The 19,471-nt window shown below is 41.4% G+C and overlaps 2 protein-coding genes across 3 annotated transcripts; one reads left to right on the top strand and one right to left on the bottom strand.

Annotated features, from left to right (window-relative positions):
- Positions 1-240: 240 nt before the first annotated feature.
- Positions 241-4,144, bottom strand: LOC127771544 (glycolate oxidase 3). The gene is made up of 12 exons (XM_052297468.1): positions 4,008-4,144; positions 3,419-3,562; positions 2,328-2,452; positions 2,195-2,241; positions 2,016-2,093; positions 1,798-1,922; positions 1,614-1,680; positions 1,467-1,529; positions 1,270-1,339; positions 1,071-1,171; positions 829-933; positions 241-734 (listed from the first exon to the last, which is right to left on the bottom strand). Exons 2-12 carry the CDS (start codon positions 3,556-3,558, stop codon positions 552-554), a joined length of 1,104 nt encoding a protein of 367 aa, XP_052153428.1. The 5' UTR covers positions 3,559-3,562; positions 4,008-4,144; the 3' UTR covers positions 241-551.
- Positions 4,145-9,044: 4,900 nt separating this feature from the next.
- Positions 9,045-14,078, top strand: LOC127772339 (exonuclease DPD1, chloroplastic/mitochondrial-like). 2 transcript variants are annotated; one of them, XM_052298370.1, is made up of 6 exons: positions 9,045-9,210; positions 9,826-10,248; positions 10,609-10,814; positions 11,470-11,639; positions 12,570-12,673; positions 13,656-13,963. In XM_052298370.1, exons 2-5 carry the CDS (start codon positions 9,869-9,871, stop codon positions 12,660-12,662), a joined length of 849 nt encoding a protein of 282 aa, XP_052154330.1. In that variant the 5' UTR covers positions 9,045-9,210; positions 9,826-9,868; the 3' UTR covers positions 12,663-12,673; positions 13,656-13,963. The 2 variants fall into 2 exon arrangements, with proteins under 2 accessions (XP_052154330.1, XP_052154329.1); XM_052298369.1 differs by having other exon boundaries at positions 12,570-14,078.
- The last annotated feature ends 5,393 nt before the right edge of the window (positions 14,079-19,471 follow it).

Raw genomic sequence — 19,471 nt, 5'->3', positions numbered from 1 at the left:
CCTCTTTGAGTCGGACTGTCTTTTCTTTTTAACAGACAACGGAAATTTTAGTAGAGAACATAAAATTAAAAAATCAACTCAAACACGGATGAGTACCAAAATACCGGCAAAAACATCTTCAATTTTTATAATAGTAACGATAAGAGTTTATATTTAACATTAAAAATAAAAACTGTTCAAAAAGAAATCACGAAGAGAGGCCAGAGCTTCATTTCGTCCACGACAGCATCACAGTCAGTGTCGAGACAGAATTGCACATATTTTTCCTTTTTCCAACACAATTATACTGATCTGAATCACCAAATTCCCTGCCAATGACAGCAACAGTGCAACTCCTGAAGAACATGCTACTACTCTGCTACATATCACGGAGGAACACATACACCTGGAGGCACACATCCCAGCCTCCTCCCTCTCCTTATTACCCGGCATCATCAAATGTGGGAGGGATCACAATAACTACTGGCAGTAGCATCTCAAATGGACTAGCATACCATACATGGCTGATGGACAATTCGATCACTGCAAGTCTGCAACCGCAGAGCTAGCCTCTACAGCCTGGAGCGGCGGATCCTGTCGCTGTCGGTGATGACGTGGTTGCGGGTGATCTCGCCCAGCGACGTGCAGCCGCTGAGCGCCATGGTGAGCTCCAGCTCGTCGCGGAGCATCTGCAGCACCTTCCTCACGCCGGCCTCGCCGTCCACGGCCAGCGAGAACAGCACCGGCCTGCCAATCTGGCGAACACCAAGCATGCACTCATGGCGTTAAACGGGCTGTAAATTCAGATGGTACTAACTAACTTTGATAATTCAGGCTTTGGGGACATACAAATACTCCTGAAGCTCCCAGCGCCAGGGCCTTGAACACGTCCGTGCCACGGCGGACGCCGCCGTCGAGGAACACCGGCAGCCGCCCCTTCGCCTCCCTGACGACCTGAGTTTTGCTCGACATTTTCAGTACAGATCATGGAAGTTCAGGGAGGCTAGAATTTCTGAATATATCAGTTGCACTGAAGATTTTTGCAAGTGCATTTTGTAACTGTAGCTGGGTTAGCAATTACAGTAGCATACCTCTTCCAGGCAGCTGATAGTTGCAGGAACATAATCTAGCTGGCGAGCGCCGTGGTTGGACACGATGATACCGGCCGCGCCACTTTCGACAGCAAGCCTAGCTGCATTTTGCACAAAATTCATGTGATCATCAGCCATCAGACCATGGCATGCCATAACAATGAACAATGAGCAACCAGAACTCTGAAACTGCACTTACTGTCTTCTGCAGTCATGACTCCTTTCACTAAGATCGGCAACGAGGTGATTGTCTGTAGCCACTTCACGTCCTGCATTGTGCATCAGTAGCATCAGCATTTCATTGCCACAGAGAAGTGCCAGAAGAACCAGGACAGTATCCCAGTTTCTGATTCACTGTTTGGTGCACAAAACTAAGGATGGTATCGAAGCATATACCGTCCAAGACAGAGAGCGGTCAACTTGGCTAGCAACATAGGAAGCAAGGCCAGAATCATTTGTCTGAATAAAAACATAAAACACATTTAAGAATATAAGAAAATTTTGTTCATATATAGATGCATAAGGGTTCGGTTTTAGATAAACCTTGTCCATCTTGCCGAGATCCAGAGCTTCAAAATTCTTCAATACCAGATGTGGAGGTAAGTTGAATCTGCAAGACATCGGAAATTCAGAATACATACTTAAGACTGTAAAGCCCCTGATGAAATGACAGTATGGAACGTGGTAAAGCATACAGTAATTGTGTACAGAGTTGCTAGATTAGGACCTGTTCTTGATGTCAGCTTCCCTGCGACCAAGCCTTGGAGTGTCAACAGTGAGTGCAATCGCCTTAAAACCAGCCAATTCAGCCCTTCTGACAAGTTGCCGTACTATATTCCTATCCTTGTAAACCTAGTAAAGACAGAGGTAACCCAGCTAAGGTTTAGAAACTGAAAACACTGCTCCTCAGTACATCTTTAAGTATTTTTGAAGAAAAATATATACATAGAGTTGGAAGAAACGTATCCCCGGCGCTGCTGAATTAACCTCCTCAACACTAGAAGTGGACCATGAAGATAATGTCTGAAAAAAAAAACATAATGTTCAGCCATAGCATCAGAACACTGGACTAACCATTTTGAGACAAAAAAAAAACATAACAAGCTTTTGAATATCTCTCAAACCATTATTGTTCCTGCAGCAGAAGCTGCTCTTGCAGTAGCAAGCTCTCCTGCATGTCAGATAAACATCTCCATTAGAAACATTGCTTTGAAAAAAAAGAGAAGAAAGAATTAGGTGAATGCAACTTGGATAAACCTTCGGGGTGAGCCATTTTCTGCATGGCTGAGGGAGCAATCATTATGGGCATGGAAATGTTGAAGCCCAAGACATTTGTAGCCATGTTGATACGGGATACATCAATCAGTATTCGCGGTCGAAACCTGGAACCATTTTTCAGGGAAGGGTAAAGTAAAGTTCAAGAATCTTGTGATCAATACCTTTCATATTCAAATATATCACGTGTGCGGGACTTCCTTGTATCCGATTGAAGATAATGCAGTATGACTATTTTGTCAACTGACGTTTTCTGAGCTAGAGCCACAAGGTGGTGGACCAGCCGACCTGATTCGAAGCCTCACTCCTTCTATTTATTTTGTATTAGGTTATTCCCTAATATTCGTGTTTTTTTCCTGAGCTAGAGTATTTCTCATCTAGCATGAGCATCAGTATATATCCAGGATAGCTATAGAAACTGGGAGCAGCAAAGTTTGAAGAGAAATATTTCAAGTCTAAAAGAAACGAATACGAGCCATAGTTTTCTACAATGAGCTGGAGCCTTGCAGAAGATCTATATCTTCACATGCAGAAGTAATGTTGTTTTTTTGAAACCGAGAAGAAGTAATGTTGTCATGTACTAGTACTATCTTTGTATGAGAATTCTTAATGAAACTGTCATCTAGTTTGACCATACAAACCACATGTCGCAAGACACGTCTGATCTTTGTCCTCTACTCAATGTTGTTTGTCCACTTTGGCCGCCATGTCATTACATTAATCAAAGGCAAACTGATCCACTTACACTCGAACCTTGTCAGAAACTTGAAAAAATCCGAAAGTTAATTATAATCACGGACTTGTAAACTTTCCACTAGGATTGGAGACGCCTATGGCCATATCTATCATCTATCTTTTCATGAGACATCAAAAAAAATATGGAACTGGGATCCTTTTGAAAAAAATATTTCCAAGAACTTTTCAATTGCACTACTTTAAGCTGAATTATTAGCTGCTGATGTAAATAAAACAAACACAGTTCATCCAGCAGTGTGCTACCAGATAGAAACAGCTAGCTAAAAGCCTAATATATTTTCTAGAGATAAAACCTACTATTTTGGAAGGTAGCTTACAGAATTCTTGAGAAGGCCTCCCTGTTCTCCTTGAGAGTCCATTGATCTTCTGCACCAGAGGCGTAGTAGTCGTAGATCATCTTCGGCAGCTTCTGCTTTGCAAGCTGCTCATACTCGGAGACGTTTGTGATTAGCTCCATTTCTCTGCTCAAATCGTCACCATTAGAAGTTCAGCCACCAAGTTCATCCATCAAAAGTTATACTCTAGCTGCCTCTAGTACAGTACAGTTTAAATAAACTGAAGAAAAAGAGGAAGCATGATTAAATAAAGCCATGCAGTCAAGAAGAAATGCTGATCTATCAAGAATTCATTTCATTAACTACAGAATGGTTTGCAGAATCTAAACTTTGATTGCGATCGAAGCTCCAATAGTATTACTGATGAACTGTACAGTGAAAAAGAACAGATCTGACTGATCCCAAAGATTCGGGAAGAAATAACAGAAAACCCTCATCCTTGTAAATTATCTCCAAGAATCACGCTACAAGAAACTGAAACAACACATGCAAGAATAAAAGAGAAACCAGGCAAACAATCATAAAGGTTAGGAGAAATTTTCACAGGAGGATCAGAGGGAGAATGGCTTACTCGGTCTCAGGCAAAGGGATCGAAGCGATCGAGCCTGGAATGGATGTGATATCTGCGTGCGAGTGTCTTGGAGCGGAGCAGGGGAGGTCTCGTGGTGTGGGGTATTTAAAGGCTCAGATGGTTGCTGTGCTGCTGTCCTGTGTTGTGCATCAAACAGATATTCCCTCCGTCCTAAAATGTAAGCTTTTCATTATATTGTTATATAAATTCTTAATAAAACAGTTAGAATTGAATGATGGAAGTAATTAGTTAAGAATATAAAGTAGATAGAAAAAATTAAATGAAAGATGATATGGGTGTAGGTAAAAAAAAATAACTTTATTTTAGGATAAATTTGAAGCTAGTAAATTTTAAGGACCAGGAGAGTTTGTTCCTAATTTCTGACGAGGCAGGCAGGCAGCATATCTGCATGTGTGCATGTTGTATCAAACGTCTGATATATCTAAGGACTAATAATGGAATGAAGAAAGCATTGGTGCAGTTGGGAGCGTATCCTATGCACACAGGCCCTCGCGTGTACACACCATGTACACCAACTAAAAATTATCACAAAAAATTCTAGGAAAATTCATACATGTACTTTCAATAGTATTACATCTACGTGCAAAGTCGCATCTTCAAATTCATTCTACATAGAGAATAACAAAAAAGATAAAATTCTGACAAAATTGCAACCTTAAAACTGTCAGATTTTTTGTTTTTTTTGTTACGGCTAAAATATAATGAATTTGACGTTAAGATTTTAACCCTAGGTGTAATACAATTGAAAGTATGTGTATGATTTTTTCTAGATTTTTTGGTGACATTTTTTAGTTGGTGTGCACGTGTGTACACGTGAGGGCATGTGTGCATAGGATATGTTGCCGGTGCAGTTTGTGTCAAATATGCGATGATAGCCATTCACAGCAAGGATCTTCTAGCATCTAAAAGATGAGATTAAGCCGAATTCTTCTTTGATGTGAAGTGACATCTACAAATAATGGAGGTATTTATGCTTCTCTATCTATTACTATCTCTTTTGTAACTGAGGAACAGTCCCAAAGTAGTAGGAGACTTTTGGCTTTTGGTGTGAGACTTTTGGCTTTTGGCTCTGTTTGTACATCCCTGTACAGTTTCTAAACCCTCTCCTCCTTAATACATACTTCGGCTACCTAGCTAGGCCGGCGAAAAAAATTGCTACCTTTCAGTACCTAGATAACAGGAGGTGTCAAATTAATTATTAGATTAGAAGTGATGGACGGGTCTCATACACTCCCAGCACACCAAAAAAAAATCTCCATACACAAAATTTTAGTACCTCTTTAAGTCTTAATGACCCCAAATTTCTCATTCTTTTTTTAATGAACCGACACTAAATTGTGCTAATTTTATTGAATATATAATTTTATTGAATATAACAGGAGAAAAAAAATTGTACAAGTAATGCGGAAAATATTATTTGCTCTTATAAGGGGGGTAAATTTTCTCATTCAGATTTCATGGTAAATTATGCTATACAAGTACAATAATTAAATTGCTGGTTCGTTGCATATGCCGCTAGTGGCCTCTCTGAAGTGGAATTTTTGTTTGGACAGCTGCAAGAACAGCACGCTTGCACATGGATGTTCCTTGCTAAGGACAGGACATAGTAGTGACCATCTCAAGTTTTTGATTTCTGCCCTTTGTTTCTGGCACCTAAAGAACAAACAAACAGTACCAAGCTCCCGAATGCCTTATTGCATTGTCATTTCTGTGAATTGGCACGAACTAAAAATTCTTTTCTGCACCATCAATGCGCGTGCATGGAATCTTATCTACAGATCAAATTGATATAGAAAATTGTTTCCAAGCTTTTGAATACAATTTTCCATGTCACAAGAGAAAGGCTAACACACCCAGTTGGAGTACAAGAGTAAGAAACTACCGAGAAGTAATTGGTTAATCTTACCCACTACTGAGAAGTAATTGGCTGATCTTACCTTTTGTAATAACACATACATGTTGCTTCCAGATAGGCCAAGGAAAATAAAAAATCATGCGACATACTCGCGCCAGCATATGCTTCTTTTACACAAATTAATTAAACATCAATTGTAACTGGTAACAGAAATTAAAAAAATGTTCTTAGGAAGAGCCCATAGTTTTGCTCCAAAGCAGTTTTGATATAGTCTTTGTTTGCTTACCATGGTAAAAATGTTACGGATTTTCTTCGAAAACTCTCATCATGAAGACGCAAATAGTCCGTTTCAATAATGCGATAAATAAATAAATATGATTTAATAATTGGATGAATAAGTCAGAGAGAAAAAGGGCCAAGATTCATAAACATGTTTGTATTTCAGCCACTGTTTTGTGAAACTACTTAAAGCTTCAGGATGACAGCAAATACCACCAACTCCTACGTACAGCACTGCACCTACAGAGATTGTACACCGAACTCTGTAAAAAAGACAACTAATCTCTACAGGATCGTGATTCCATGATGCTGCAATAGTTAACCATGGGGCAAAGATTCTATGAAGTATTCCTTTCACATCTCAATATACTATCAGATACGGGTCTACATACTAGGATATACAATCCATCCAGCTCAGCTCAGCTCAGTGCAGTGCATGCGTTGTTGTTGCTGTTCGTCAGAAGACAAGGATCAGTCATCCTACGGGGGATAAGGACGGCAGCAACGACGGGGCAGTGTGATGTGGACAAGTAGAGCATTATGCAAGCACGACGAACACACGCTTGCCCGTGAAGGTTGCGTCACGTCTGACGAAATGAAAGAAAAATAGAGATTTGTGCATCTGTAGAATTGTAGAAATGGAGTGGCAATACACAGTGGTTGGAGTTGGACTGAATTACTGTACTTGATCTTGATCGATCGATCAATTTGGTTTCTTTTGGATTCACCCGAGTTCATCTGTAAGAGAGAAAAAAATCCTTGCAAAAAGGAGGACGAATAATTAGAGAGAGGTTAACTCTATTCCCTGCTGCACTGCAGGATGCAGACAGTACACTAGATACTGAATGAACCTTCAGAACCAACTGATGAAAACGCCAGCGTATAGCCCCACGCTTAGCTACTAATCTAGCTGACGATAAGTCTCGATTTCGATTTGGATGATTAACAAAACATCACATCGGTTTGGATCTTAAATGTAAGATTGATTTTGATCGAACTTAACAGCTTATAGTTTATACCGCAACGAAAACTGAAGAAAGCAAGCTTGCTCGCTACAGAAGTAGGAACTAAATTTAATCAGGCCTTGGCCCAAAGAAGATTTAGCTCATAAATGTTGGCCCAAATATCTTACTCAGGCCGTGCTTACTCAGTACACTCCGGTTGTAATGGGGTTCGGTGACTAAAACCACGGAGGAACGGGCCGTTAGATTCGGCCCATCTCTCACCAGGTCGAAAGGCCCCACCACACAGTCACACAACGCCGTTAGGAAAAAGTCTACTCCGACTCCCTTCAGAAGGAGGCCACTCTAATTCGTACCCCTTAACCAGAAAACTGGATCAGATGACTCCTTAACTATTGAAACCAGTGCAATTTGACTTCCTCATAGGTTTTGGAGGACGGTTTTGCTGACGTGGCGGTGTTAATCTAGTCTTCATCCCACGTGACACTTATGTGGCATTAGAATTAACAAAAATATCTGTAGGACCCATCTGTCATTCACACTCAAATATATTGTGGGACCCACAACCATCCTCTCTCTCCAACCCCTCTTCCTCCCCCCTCTCTCTCTCTCCCTTATCCCAACATGTGAGGGGGGACCTCACCAGGAGACTGCGCATGGGGAAGGAGCTCGCCGGCCAGTCGTGCGCTGGGGAGGATCTCGCTGGGAGGTCGTGCGCTAAGAGGAGTCGTCAGCTAGGCACGCGCAGAGGAGAATCTTGCTGACTGAGCGCGCGTGTGGGAGGAGTTCACGATGTCATTGTGGGTGAGGTTCCTCACATACCAAGCAACGCAATTCGTGTCACTCTCTGTTGCCGCCTCCTCACCGACGGCTATGGTCCTTCCACCAAAGTTTTCCTCACCTCTCTGTGCCCCTTCCGTCACCCTTTCCCACATCCGACTCCCACCACCGACTCTGTCTCTATCACCCGGTAGCGTCGTTGATGTCCCACGTCCATGTCGCTTGGGAGCTTAGTGATGCCGCTCGCGATGCTCCTGTCAATCTTCGTCGCGGGAGACCCTTGCTGCTTGGGAGCATGACCCCGAGCTCCCCTGCGCTGCTCCACTCCATCCTCGACCAGCCTCCTACTCTAGCTCCCCACCCTTTTCCTTGATCCTATCCGCTCTGTCGGGCGAGCCCAAACTTGCGCCACCGCTAACTCATCGGCCACCGCACTTACGGTGAAGAGAGGGTGGAGGGTGGATGGAGAGGAGGAAGGGTCCTCAGGAGAGAGAGAGAGAGAGAGAAATAGAGAGGGGTAGTGAGCCTCCTCCACCGCCACTGCCGCCTCACTCGGCCTTCTCCACCGCCGCCGCTGGGAGGGGGGAGGGGTGGTGAAGGACGGAGAGGAGGGAGGGCTCCCAATAAGAGAGATGGGGCCATTGAGCAAGGGAGACAGCAACGCGCCATGCTCCTCCTCGCCGTCCATGGTTGTTGGAAGGAGGGGATCGGCGAGCCAACTCCACACCATCACCGTCGTCGCTGTTGTTGCCTCGCCTGGCCGCCGCGCGCAGCCTCTGCACCGATGCTAGATGAGGATAAGGGGAGAAGCCAAGAAGGGAAGAAGGGTTGGAGAGAGAGGATGGGGGTCTTGCAATATGTTTTGAGAGTGATGGTAAATGGATCCCACATATATTTTTTAATTCTAATACCACATAAGCCCCACGTGGGACGAAAACCAGATCAACACCACCACGTCAGTAAAAACCGTTCTCCAAAACTGTTAGAGAAGTTAAAACCATCCTCTAAAATTATTGGAGAGTTAAATTACACTGGTCTCAATAGTTCGAGAACCTATCCAGTTTACTCGCTTAGGGATAGGAATTAGTTGCGGCATATTTTAAGGTTGCAAATGGACTTTTTTCCGCGCCGTTATCCCCCACCACCTCTGTTAACTGACCCCACCCCGTGTCGCTCGCCGCATCACGCGCCGCGCGACACAATCAGTTCACCACCGCAGCCACCCCTAGCTAAATCCCTCGGCGGCGGGGGAGGTGGCGGCGTGCGTGGGCATCTCGGCGGGGGTCGTACGCTCATGTCGGCGCTGGTAAACTCCATTCCTCTCTCTCTCTCTCTCTCTCTCTCTCTCTCTCTCTCTCTCTCTCTCTCTCTCTCTCTCTCTCTCGTGGTGATGTTATGCCTGGATGATTTGGGTAGGGCGCGGGGGGAGGAGATTTGGGGGGAGTTGGGACTGTTGGGAGTAGGGTTCTGGGAGGGATACTGGCTGTACTGAACCTGCAGATTTCTTATTTGTTTCTCGCTGGGGGAGGTTGCGGGAGTTCATAGCTGCGAGCCTATCTTCCTGGTTGGTCCGTGAAACTGAAAAATTAGTCCATTTTATTTTAAGAGGTGAAATGCTCAAGCCTGTCTCAACTATAGGGGGTGCTAGATTGGATGATGTGTGTCGACAGGAGTCGCACGCAGGCCTCATGCCTTCCGGAAGTTCAGCTGCGCGTGAAAACATCGTTTTTTAAATTTACCCTTTTTTTAATGCAATTTATCCTGTCTTGTGAGTTCCTTTCGTTTGCTACGTTTAGAACGTATTGACTTTGGAAGATAAGTCTTCTTTTGGGGGGGAGGTTAAATTTCATATCGAAACACTGTGAGGTTGATTACTTGCCATCTACTCTGACATGGTAGTTGTGTGGGACAATGTATACAGGTTTGGCTCTGCGTATTGGTTTTAAGTGGATTTCCTGTGCACAATGTCATCGATTCTTCGATCCATTCAGCTGAGGAACAGTATATGGAGTAGCTTCCCTGTCAGATTTCTTAAGCAACAAGCCGGATTATCAACTGTAGAATTGCTTGATCCTAGAAGCTGTGGGAAACGACATTTCACAACACAAGTACAGGAACATGGGAAGGAAGTTGCGGCGGCAGCAACTATTCTAGTTTTTGATCTTGAGACTACTGGCTATTTCCATAAGGATCATAGAATAGTTGAGTTTGCACTCTGTGATCTTTCTGGAGGAAAGAATAGCACTTTTGAAACTCTTGTTAATCCTGAAAGGACTGTTCCTAACTACGTTGAACATCTCATTAAAATTGGCACTGATCTCGTGTGCAGGCCTGGTATCCCAAGGTGTGTTTTGCATCCAACGAATCCATATTATTCCTAATCTCTTCATCACATGTCTTGATAACAGTCATAGTCAACATGCCCTGATGTATTTGTCACTCAACATGATGCTGTGAACAGACCATAGTATTGAATTAGTTATGGAAAATAAGTCCATTTATGCAATAGCTCTGTATTCCCTCTTTTTCACAAGCATGCATGCCATTAAGGCAGGTTTTATTGTAAATTATTTGCTTGTAGGAAATCGATTTGTGCAATAAGTTAGTTTTTGCAATGGAAAACTGGTTATGCATATCTCACTTCACCAACAGTTAATTTACTATTTCACTTATTCTGAATGTTATCTTAATATGACTACCACAGGTTTAGTGATGTAATCCCACTACTATTGGCATTCGTTCGAAGTCGCCAAGCTCCTGGCAAGCCAGTTCTGTGGGTTGCTCATAACGCAAAACAATTTGATGCTCGTTTCCTTGCTCAGGAGTTTGATCGTTGTTCAGCACCACTTCCTGCAGATTGGCTGTTTTTTGACACCCTTCTCTTGGCAAAAAAGATGGTGAAAGCAGAGGGTAAGTACTCTCACTCTAAGTCTTTTGCATGTGAAGATACTGTATATTTTGGGGTCAATTTGATTTGAGCATGCGAAAAAAAGGACACACTTCTCGCAGCATTTTGGAGTGTGTCATTCTCACTATCTTCATCCTTTTAAGCTAGATTCTTCATTTAATTACGACTCACTATCTGCTTGCCAGGAGCATATTGAGTAAAGATGAAACCCACACTTCATCTTTTAACCATGCAAAAAGAGTGCTTCTGTTAGGATGTTGTGTATGGTTTAGTAGTACAACTCAGTTTCCATGTTTCTGCTATTAGCAAATCCGTAGTTCTTGGAATTTGCTGACCGTTCTTGAGGTTTTTATATGACATTGTATTGTTTGTCGAAAAGCGAACATATTATTCTTTTCTGGAAGTTCCCGTATGTACTGCTTTGAGTGTATGTCATAATGAGGATTAACAGAAAAGTGAAATGCTGATATATTGTCCTAGTGAGGAGCAGTAGCTTGGAGCTGTACATATGTTGGGGCCCAGTTTGGGACACATCTCATTTTATTTTGTTCTGCCTTACTGTTTTCATTTCTCAATTAGGTTCCCTATCTGTGCTATTTGGTCTATTCATTTAATAATAACTAGCCGAAGTTACATATTGTTACTATTCTGTTGCAGGGAAAAAACGTCGTACAAGCTTGGAGGCACTGAGAGAACACTATGGCATCGTCTCGCATGACGATGCGCATAGAGCAATGCGAGATGTTATGATATTGTCTCAGGTTTTCCAGAAAATGACTTTTGATCTAAAAGTGACAAATGAAGAACTAATAAACGAGGCCATGAAGGCAAGTGAATTCAGCAAGATTTCTTAATTTTTAAAACTCCAGCTTTTTTTAGTGCTTAAACTTATTTAACCTTCTGTGCACATGCTGGATATTTTTCTAGCTGGTGTCATCTCGGCATTAAAGAACTATGCCTTTTTTACTATTGAAATAGTACCTGTATTTTTCAATAAAAACCTGCAATTTGGACCGAACAAGTTGATATCTTCATTGCTACCAGGATGATAAAACCATGGCTGAACCATTTGCATTGGATGACCATCACATTTATTTGATATGCTTCGGTGCTGGATTCAGTGTGGAATGATATTTCTTTGATTTGTCTTGCTTTATCTATGAGCTGTCAGCTATTGAAAAGTATTATTAGTGCTTTTTATTCTTGGGTAGCATATGCCATTTAAATTATTTGAACTTGTGAGATCAATACATCCTGGTGGAAGTTAGTTGGGACCTGTTATTCAATCTAACTTCAGTTCAATAGGATACAGCGGCTGCATTTCCTGCATTAGTCATCGGTTTCTCTAATTTAGTAGTATGATTGATTTGTAGTAGAATGAAGAAGCGCTTTAGTGTTTATTTTGTCACTGTCAACTCTGTTTGCTAATTTTGGTATCTTGTATGACTTTGGATGCAACCAACTTTCTCGTCTGAGCTCTTGTTTCTGGTATGGTGCTGATGCCATGTTGGAATTGCATGTTCTGAATGTTACAAGCGTCAGTGTTTTACAATCTTGTTGTAGCCCTGTGCACCATGACTTATATTTGTTCCACTTGATTAGAGAGCGCTGCAGAAATTACTTGTTTCAATCGCATATTATTCATCTCCTTTGTGACCATATGTTTGTCATTTTTTGCTTCCCTACGATACTTGTTGAATACTGCTCAGTTGAAATATACTAGGGACTGTAATGCTTGGCCTTTTTCTTGTTGCCAGCTCCCGTTCCATGTGTTCTGTGATTCTGTCTGCTTGCTTTTTCTATGGACCAGTTTCGAACAGCAGTCTGAACCAGAGAGAGAAGAAATTTAGATGTCTCGGAGGTAATTCTTTTTTCAGATCTTAAGCTACCTATTCCCAATTACCCTGCTCTCTCCAGTTTGACTGGAGTATTAATAGTTCTTTTTGTGGATTTAATTGCTGGTAAAATATATTTGAAGATATTGTTCATTGAACTTTTCTGCGTGTGTTCCGCTGTTTCAATTTCTGTTTTCTATCATGTGCTTCTCTGCTCCAAACCCGATAAATTGCAAACATGTTAATTTCTTGATTATTTCCATGTATCTATCGACGTTTTTTTTTTTAAAAAAAGAAAAACATTTACATGGCTATTTGTTTTGAACCCAATCTCGCTAATCGTCTTCATTCGTTATCTGTGGATATTGGTGGGTTCCATTTGCATGATCAATTAAGATTATCTGTTTGGTTTTGAGGCCATGGCCTCAGATGCCACTTCAACAGTTGAGCTATCTCACGTTTACCTAGAATTGCATGCATATTGTAGCACCTATTGCAGTTTAAATTGGTTATAGAATCGCTTGCATATTGTAGCACCTACTGCACTTTAAACTGGTTATAGAATTGCTTGCACATTGTAGCACCTACTGCACTTTAAACTGGTTTACTTTGACGATATCGCTTTGCGTATAATCAACTAGCTTTCCAAGGTCAGCTGGCTGGTTCTCTTCCTTGTGTTCCCCTTGCGCATGCATCTTTACATTAGTCATGCTCTTTTAGCGTGTTGGTTAGATGATGTGCCAGTAGACAGATGCTTCTAGACCCCTTCTTTTTCTCCCAACCAAATTAAAAGCAACCTTTGTGCTTTAGCCATGTGTCCCTCGTTTCTTTGAGGTAGAAGCGCGTTGCCCTGATCTTTAGAGTCAATAGCTTAAACCGGCCATATTAGCATAGTGGCACCGGACAAAGTTAGTTGTGGCGAGGGGTCGATCGGTCCCATGTGCGTGTGACAACAATGCTTTACCGGCTCATATGTCAAATATGCTTCTCACGCTACGTGTCCGTTAGGTTTGCACACGATCAACGGATCAAGCCATCAAGGTACATGGGATGATGGGAGGGAAACCTGGTACCCATACGCCCTCTTGCAGCATGAGAAATGGACCTGCAGGATCAGCTATAGCACATGCATGTTTTGCTCCCAGTTGGTTGCAGCTTCAACACATGGGAAACGGGCGGCTCCACATCCATCTTGCGCTGACCGCGTCCTGCATGTGTGTATCAGTGTATGGCGCCAGCATCGGCCACGAGGCTTCGATTACTTCTTCCTGGCCCGCCGCCATGACCCGCACTCCTTCCGATCGCACGCTAGCTTATTTTACTCTTTATCGAACTTAACAAAGGTTGATCAAATTTATAGAAAAATTTAACATCTAAAATATGAAATTAGTTTTATTAAATTTAAAATTGAATGTAGTTTGATAGCATGTTTGTTTTGGGTTGGAAATACTACTATATTTTTCTATAATTCGATCGAATTTAAATAAGTTTGACTAGAAAAAAAAGTCAAACGATTTATAATATAGGAGTATATCCCAAAATAAATAAGCCTAGTTTAAAATGTTAATAATCCTAATACTAGTCTTGGTTCGTAGGAAAAAAATTTCTACCCCTAGATACCATGACATCTAGGTATATGCATGCAATCTAAATAGTTATATAAAATTTTTATAAAATTTGACAAGAAATATATGATATAATAAGACTCCACACAAACATGCAAATCTAAATTTGATCTACGCAAGAAAAAACAAAAATAACAAATTTTATGTGATTTGTACTATTCACTGCCTGATTTTATTATTTTTGTTTCTCTAATTATAAATTAAATTTAGTCTTGCATGTCTGTCAATAGACTTATGTCATCCCAATTGATGTTTTCAATCTTAATGCAAATGGAAGGTGCCTCCCCTTTGATAAAAAAACATTTTTTTTTGATGTTTTCACATTTTAAAAAAATTAAATAATTATTTAAGTCAAATGCAAATAATGGGTGATATGTGGCACTTAAGTGTAAAAATTCCTTGTTTCAAATTCTTAGTAATATCTTTTATTTTGGAACGGGAAAAATCACAGGGCCCGTGAAAATTACACCGTCGGTACAGGGGTACTCTAATGGGCGATCGATCGCCTGGCGATGGGGGTAGTGATCAATGGGGGAGGCTAATGGGCGATCGATCACGGTGATCGATCCAGCGATCGGTTTGCCCCGCTTCCCCCTATACTCCTCCCTCTTCTCCTCCTTCCTCCTCCCCTTCTTCTCTTTCCACTACAGTACACCACACAAATTTTTTAAAAAAACAAAAGTTAGAAAAAATTATGTATAGAAATACTATATATATATATATATATATATATATATATATATATATATATATATATATTTGAATTCAAATTCAAATTTAAATCGGGTATGTAAACTTTTGACTTATAAACTTTAGATCTGGTCTATAAACTTTAGGTCTATAAACTTTAGATGTATAGAAATACTATATATAAAAAAATATTTGAATTCAAATTCAAATTTGAATCAGATATATAAACTTTGACTTATAAACTTTTGGTCTCTAAACTTTAGATGTGTAAACTTGAGGTGTATAAACTTTAGGTGTATAAATTTACTAAAATAGGAAAGTAATGCGGTGCTAAAAAAGGAAACCAGGTGGAGGGAGAGAGGGGGGAGGGGATCGATCGCTGATCCATCCCCAAGGCGATCGATTGCCAAACAGGATTTCCGATGATCAATCCCCCTCCCATTTCCGATGATCAATCCCCCTCCCCCTCCCTCTAACTGGTTTCCATTTTTGTCACCGCATTATTTTCCTATTTTATTAAATTTATACACCTAAAATTTATATACCTCAAGTTTACACGTCTAAAGTTTAGAGACCAAAAGTTTATATATCCGATTCAAATTTGAATTTGAATTCAAATATTTTTTTATATAAAGTATTTCTATACATCTAAAGTTTATATACCCGTTTTAAATTTGAATTTAAATTATATCTGATTCAAATTTGAATTTGAATTCAAATATTTTCTATATATAGTATTTCTATACACCTAAAGTTTATAAGTCAAAAGTTTACATACCTGATTCAAAATTTGAATTCAAATATTTTCTATATATAATATTTATATACATCTAAAGTTTATAGACCCAAAGTTTATAAGTTAAAAGTTTACATACCCGATTCAAATTTAAATTTGAATTCAAATTTTTTATATATAGTATTTCTATTCATAAATTTTTCTAACTTTTTATTTTTTTAAATTTGTGGTGTACTGTAGTAGAAAGAGAAGAAGAGGATGAGGAAAAGGAAGAAGAGGGATGAGTATAGGGGGAGGGGCCAGCGCGGTGATCGCTGGAGCGATCAACCGCGCATTAGCATTTCCGGTCGGTACACGTCCGTGTTGGCTGGAAGCCTGGAACTGCACTCCAGCCGAGTAGTAGCTCCTCCGACTCCGAGCGCCACACCAGTGGACTTCCTACGTACTCCTCGGGACACACACCAACTGCGCCTCGCGCGCGCGCGTCCGCGTGATCCACTCGTTTTCCTGCAGCCCACCGGCCGGGCGGCGCGCGTGTTTGGCGTGGTCTCGCTCTCGCACACGCGCTCGGTCGTTGCAGGGTGAAGCATCCGTCGGTCGATCACTCGATCCCCTCGCGCGCGAGCGCGCAACACAACGACTCTCGCGTAGTCGCGTGCCGCTGCCGCGCGCTCCCTCCGTCGTCTCGTCGCCAAGGACGGCGCGAGACCGCGCGCGTGCAACAGAGAAAGGCAGAGGTTGGTGGAAACTGGTACAGCACGTAGGAGGCGCTGGTGCTCGCTGCTTTGGTGGCCGTACGATGTCGTCGATCGGTTGGCGACTTCGGCTGTGTTTGCAAGAGCTCGCGTACATGATTTTTAAATTGCTAAACGGTATTTTTTTAAAAAAAAATTATATGTAAGTTACTTAAAAAATTATACTGATATATTTTTTTTAAAAAATAACTAATACTTAATTAATCACGCGCCACGGACAAATTGCCAATCGACGGGTGAGGGATCCCGCCGCGCGACGGAGTGATCCGGCCAGAGTGCCGACCGGCTAATAACCGATGGGTTGATGAGTTCCTTCCTCCATGTGCAGCGAGAAAAGCCTAGATTCGTCGAAATGAGCAGGTGGCAGTTCGTTCCAGCCATTGAGGGCCTCTTGCTTCTGAGGAAGCTGTCACTTTCTCGCTTACAAGTTACAACGAAATTAAGCATCGTGTATAAGCTAGACTCGATTCTTATCCTCCCATTTACGTGATAAGTCATTCAGAGCTGAACTTATTATTATTAATCATTCAATCATCTAAAGTGCCAACTAGCTACTACTAGCTAAGATTAATGGCCTAATGTTTGGAGACCTCGTGATTTGATTTCGTCTTCTAGCAATGATAAGAGACTCATATTAGCTCTCGTGTTTGGTTTCATCAAGCAGTTGGTCCGAGCTCCATGGAAAGAAATATAATTAAGGTGGCGTGCAATGCATGTCAGTATGTCACTAGCAAGGTAGTAATCGTTCTTTCAGTGTCTGTTGATTGCATGATCGTCCAGCTGGCCAGAAAAGCGCCAACACGTACTGCGTGAAGCTTTGTCCTTAGTCCACGGAACAAGACGAAATGGCCACGGGAACACGATATTCCCTCGGGAAAATGACGGCCAATAATTGACAGATTAACTAAGCGCGCTCATCCGTTTCAACGATATAATGATCATCTCTATATTTACCGCATCCTCTGAATAGTCTCTGTTAAAAGTCTAAATTATGTGATAATATCAACTGGTGATATTCTGAATATTACGTGTTCTGAATTAATTAACGAGATCAACGTCGTCCTCCGAAAATGAGAGAGAGAGAGAGAGAGAGAGAGAGAGAGAGAGAGAGAGAGAGAGAGAGAGAGAGACTTTTTTGTGCATAATTCCCTCGTGTGTCTTATCTCCGTGTACAGATAGAGAGCAGATGCAGCGACGCGATCGTTTGTGGTGGTGAATTTGCTTTAATTTTCTGTTCTTTCGGATAGCGAGAGCCTAATGGTTTGTGCATTGGATGAGATGATGGCCCCGGTTAGGCCAGGCCGGCCGGTATCTGGCCCCATCACGCACGTCTTTCTCGGTCCTTCTCAAATCGTTTTTGCATGCGTAGCTAGTTGTCGCCAATCGACGAGCACGAGGCTAGGAGTGGGTTCATACGCGGTCCAATGATAAACCGGCACGAAGCTACATAGTTTGTTCGGAGAAGTTTCTGACAGCTGCCAGCTTGTTAGAAATTTTCTCAACAGTTTAGATTTTTGTTTAGATTCTGAGATTTTGTAGCTATATAATTTAGAAAATGAACTTAGTTTTTTCATCTTCTCACTAACTAATTCTTAGAATTTTAAGCTCTCTTAAATATGCCCATAGTGAATTGTACAGTTTTTACGCGTTAGCGAAAAATAAAAATTGTACTAGTACGTCAATTAGACAATCATTAATTCGCCCTCCTGTTACTGTAGATGAAAACAGAGACGACACGGTTGATCGCGATGCTGTTTGCTCCAGTCGATATCAACCTTTCTAGTGAATATGTTCTTCCTACGATTTGAGAATTCTTTTTGGATCGACGGGTTTCAAGATACATGCCAGTTAGTACTACGTATTAGCATATAACTTTTTGAAATATCAGATAAACTAAACTTTGTTTTTTTTTGGGAAGAGATCTTTCTCTGTGAAACGGTGCTAATGCATGGTTTGTGAGAACGGAGAAGAGATGGTCCTCCTTGTGATAATTTTCCTCTCAATTTTTGTGTTACATGCAATGATAATGCTGTGGCAATGCAACTGGTAACGTGTCAATGGAATGAGTCAGAGTGGTGAATTAAGTTCCTTTTGATTTTGATTTTTCGAGTTGCTCCTTGTTAGATAAATGTGCAAGTGGCTCTCATATGCAAAAGGGGTATAATTAAGGAGAGGATTAAAAAAACGTGTTGCCTATAAATGCACCTTTACCAGGTCAAGAAAATAAAACGACCGTCCTCTGATTGTGTGTTGCATCATCAATGAACTCACCATGGAAGACGAAAGGTACTTAAGTATTTTTAAATTAATCATGGGACAATTGGAGGAAGATATACCTAGTTAAATTCCAACGTCCAATGACATGTCTCATCTGTGCAGTTTGTGCTCCTCCAATTGTAGTACCATCTAGTGGAGCCATTGGGTGTTATTGTATCACACAAATGACCTTGGATGAGCACAGATGACATTACATTATTATTCGGTATGGAACTTTTTTATAAACTCGAGGGCTTCCCGTGAGATTTGCAGATGTTTAACGTGAAATTGTTCAGTTTTTGCATAATACAATACTGTTACGAGTTCTAGACTGGCTATAAAAAGACGTGCATGCGTGTGTGGGTGTGTGGTGGAGTGAGTAAAAAGTGAAGTGTATGTATCGTGTGCGTCCGTTTATACTTTAATTAAATAATCAGAATAATTTAAGACAAATCAGTACTGGAGTACAATCTTAAGAATTATTAGACCCTACTGTACACGATGATATGATTTACAGTTGTGCATTTCATAGGGTGTATATGTACGCTGAAAATATCGTCTGATATGCGGTCACCAACGTTCCGGGCGACGTGGCGTCGATCCGGACCGTCCAATCCAGATCAACGGTGAAGAAATGTCGCGTTTGGTGGGGTGGCCCCCACGTAGCCGGTAAGCTGACCCTGGTGGTGCACGTAACCCCTGGGAAAAGGAAGCTATAAATCCCACCCCCCACAACTCGACAGGGTCCCGTCACCCCAAAAG

Source organism: Oryza glaberrima, chromosome 4 (assembly GCF_000147395.1).
Source record: "Oryza glaberrima chromosome 4, OglaRS2, whole genome shotgun sequence".
NCBI lineage: Eukaryota > Viridiplantae > Streptophyta > Magnoliopsida > Poales > Poaceae > Oryza > Oryza glaberrima.
Note: the sequence above shows the minus strand (reverse complement) of the source record. Positions and strands in the feature narration are given on the sequence as shown.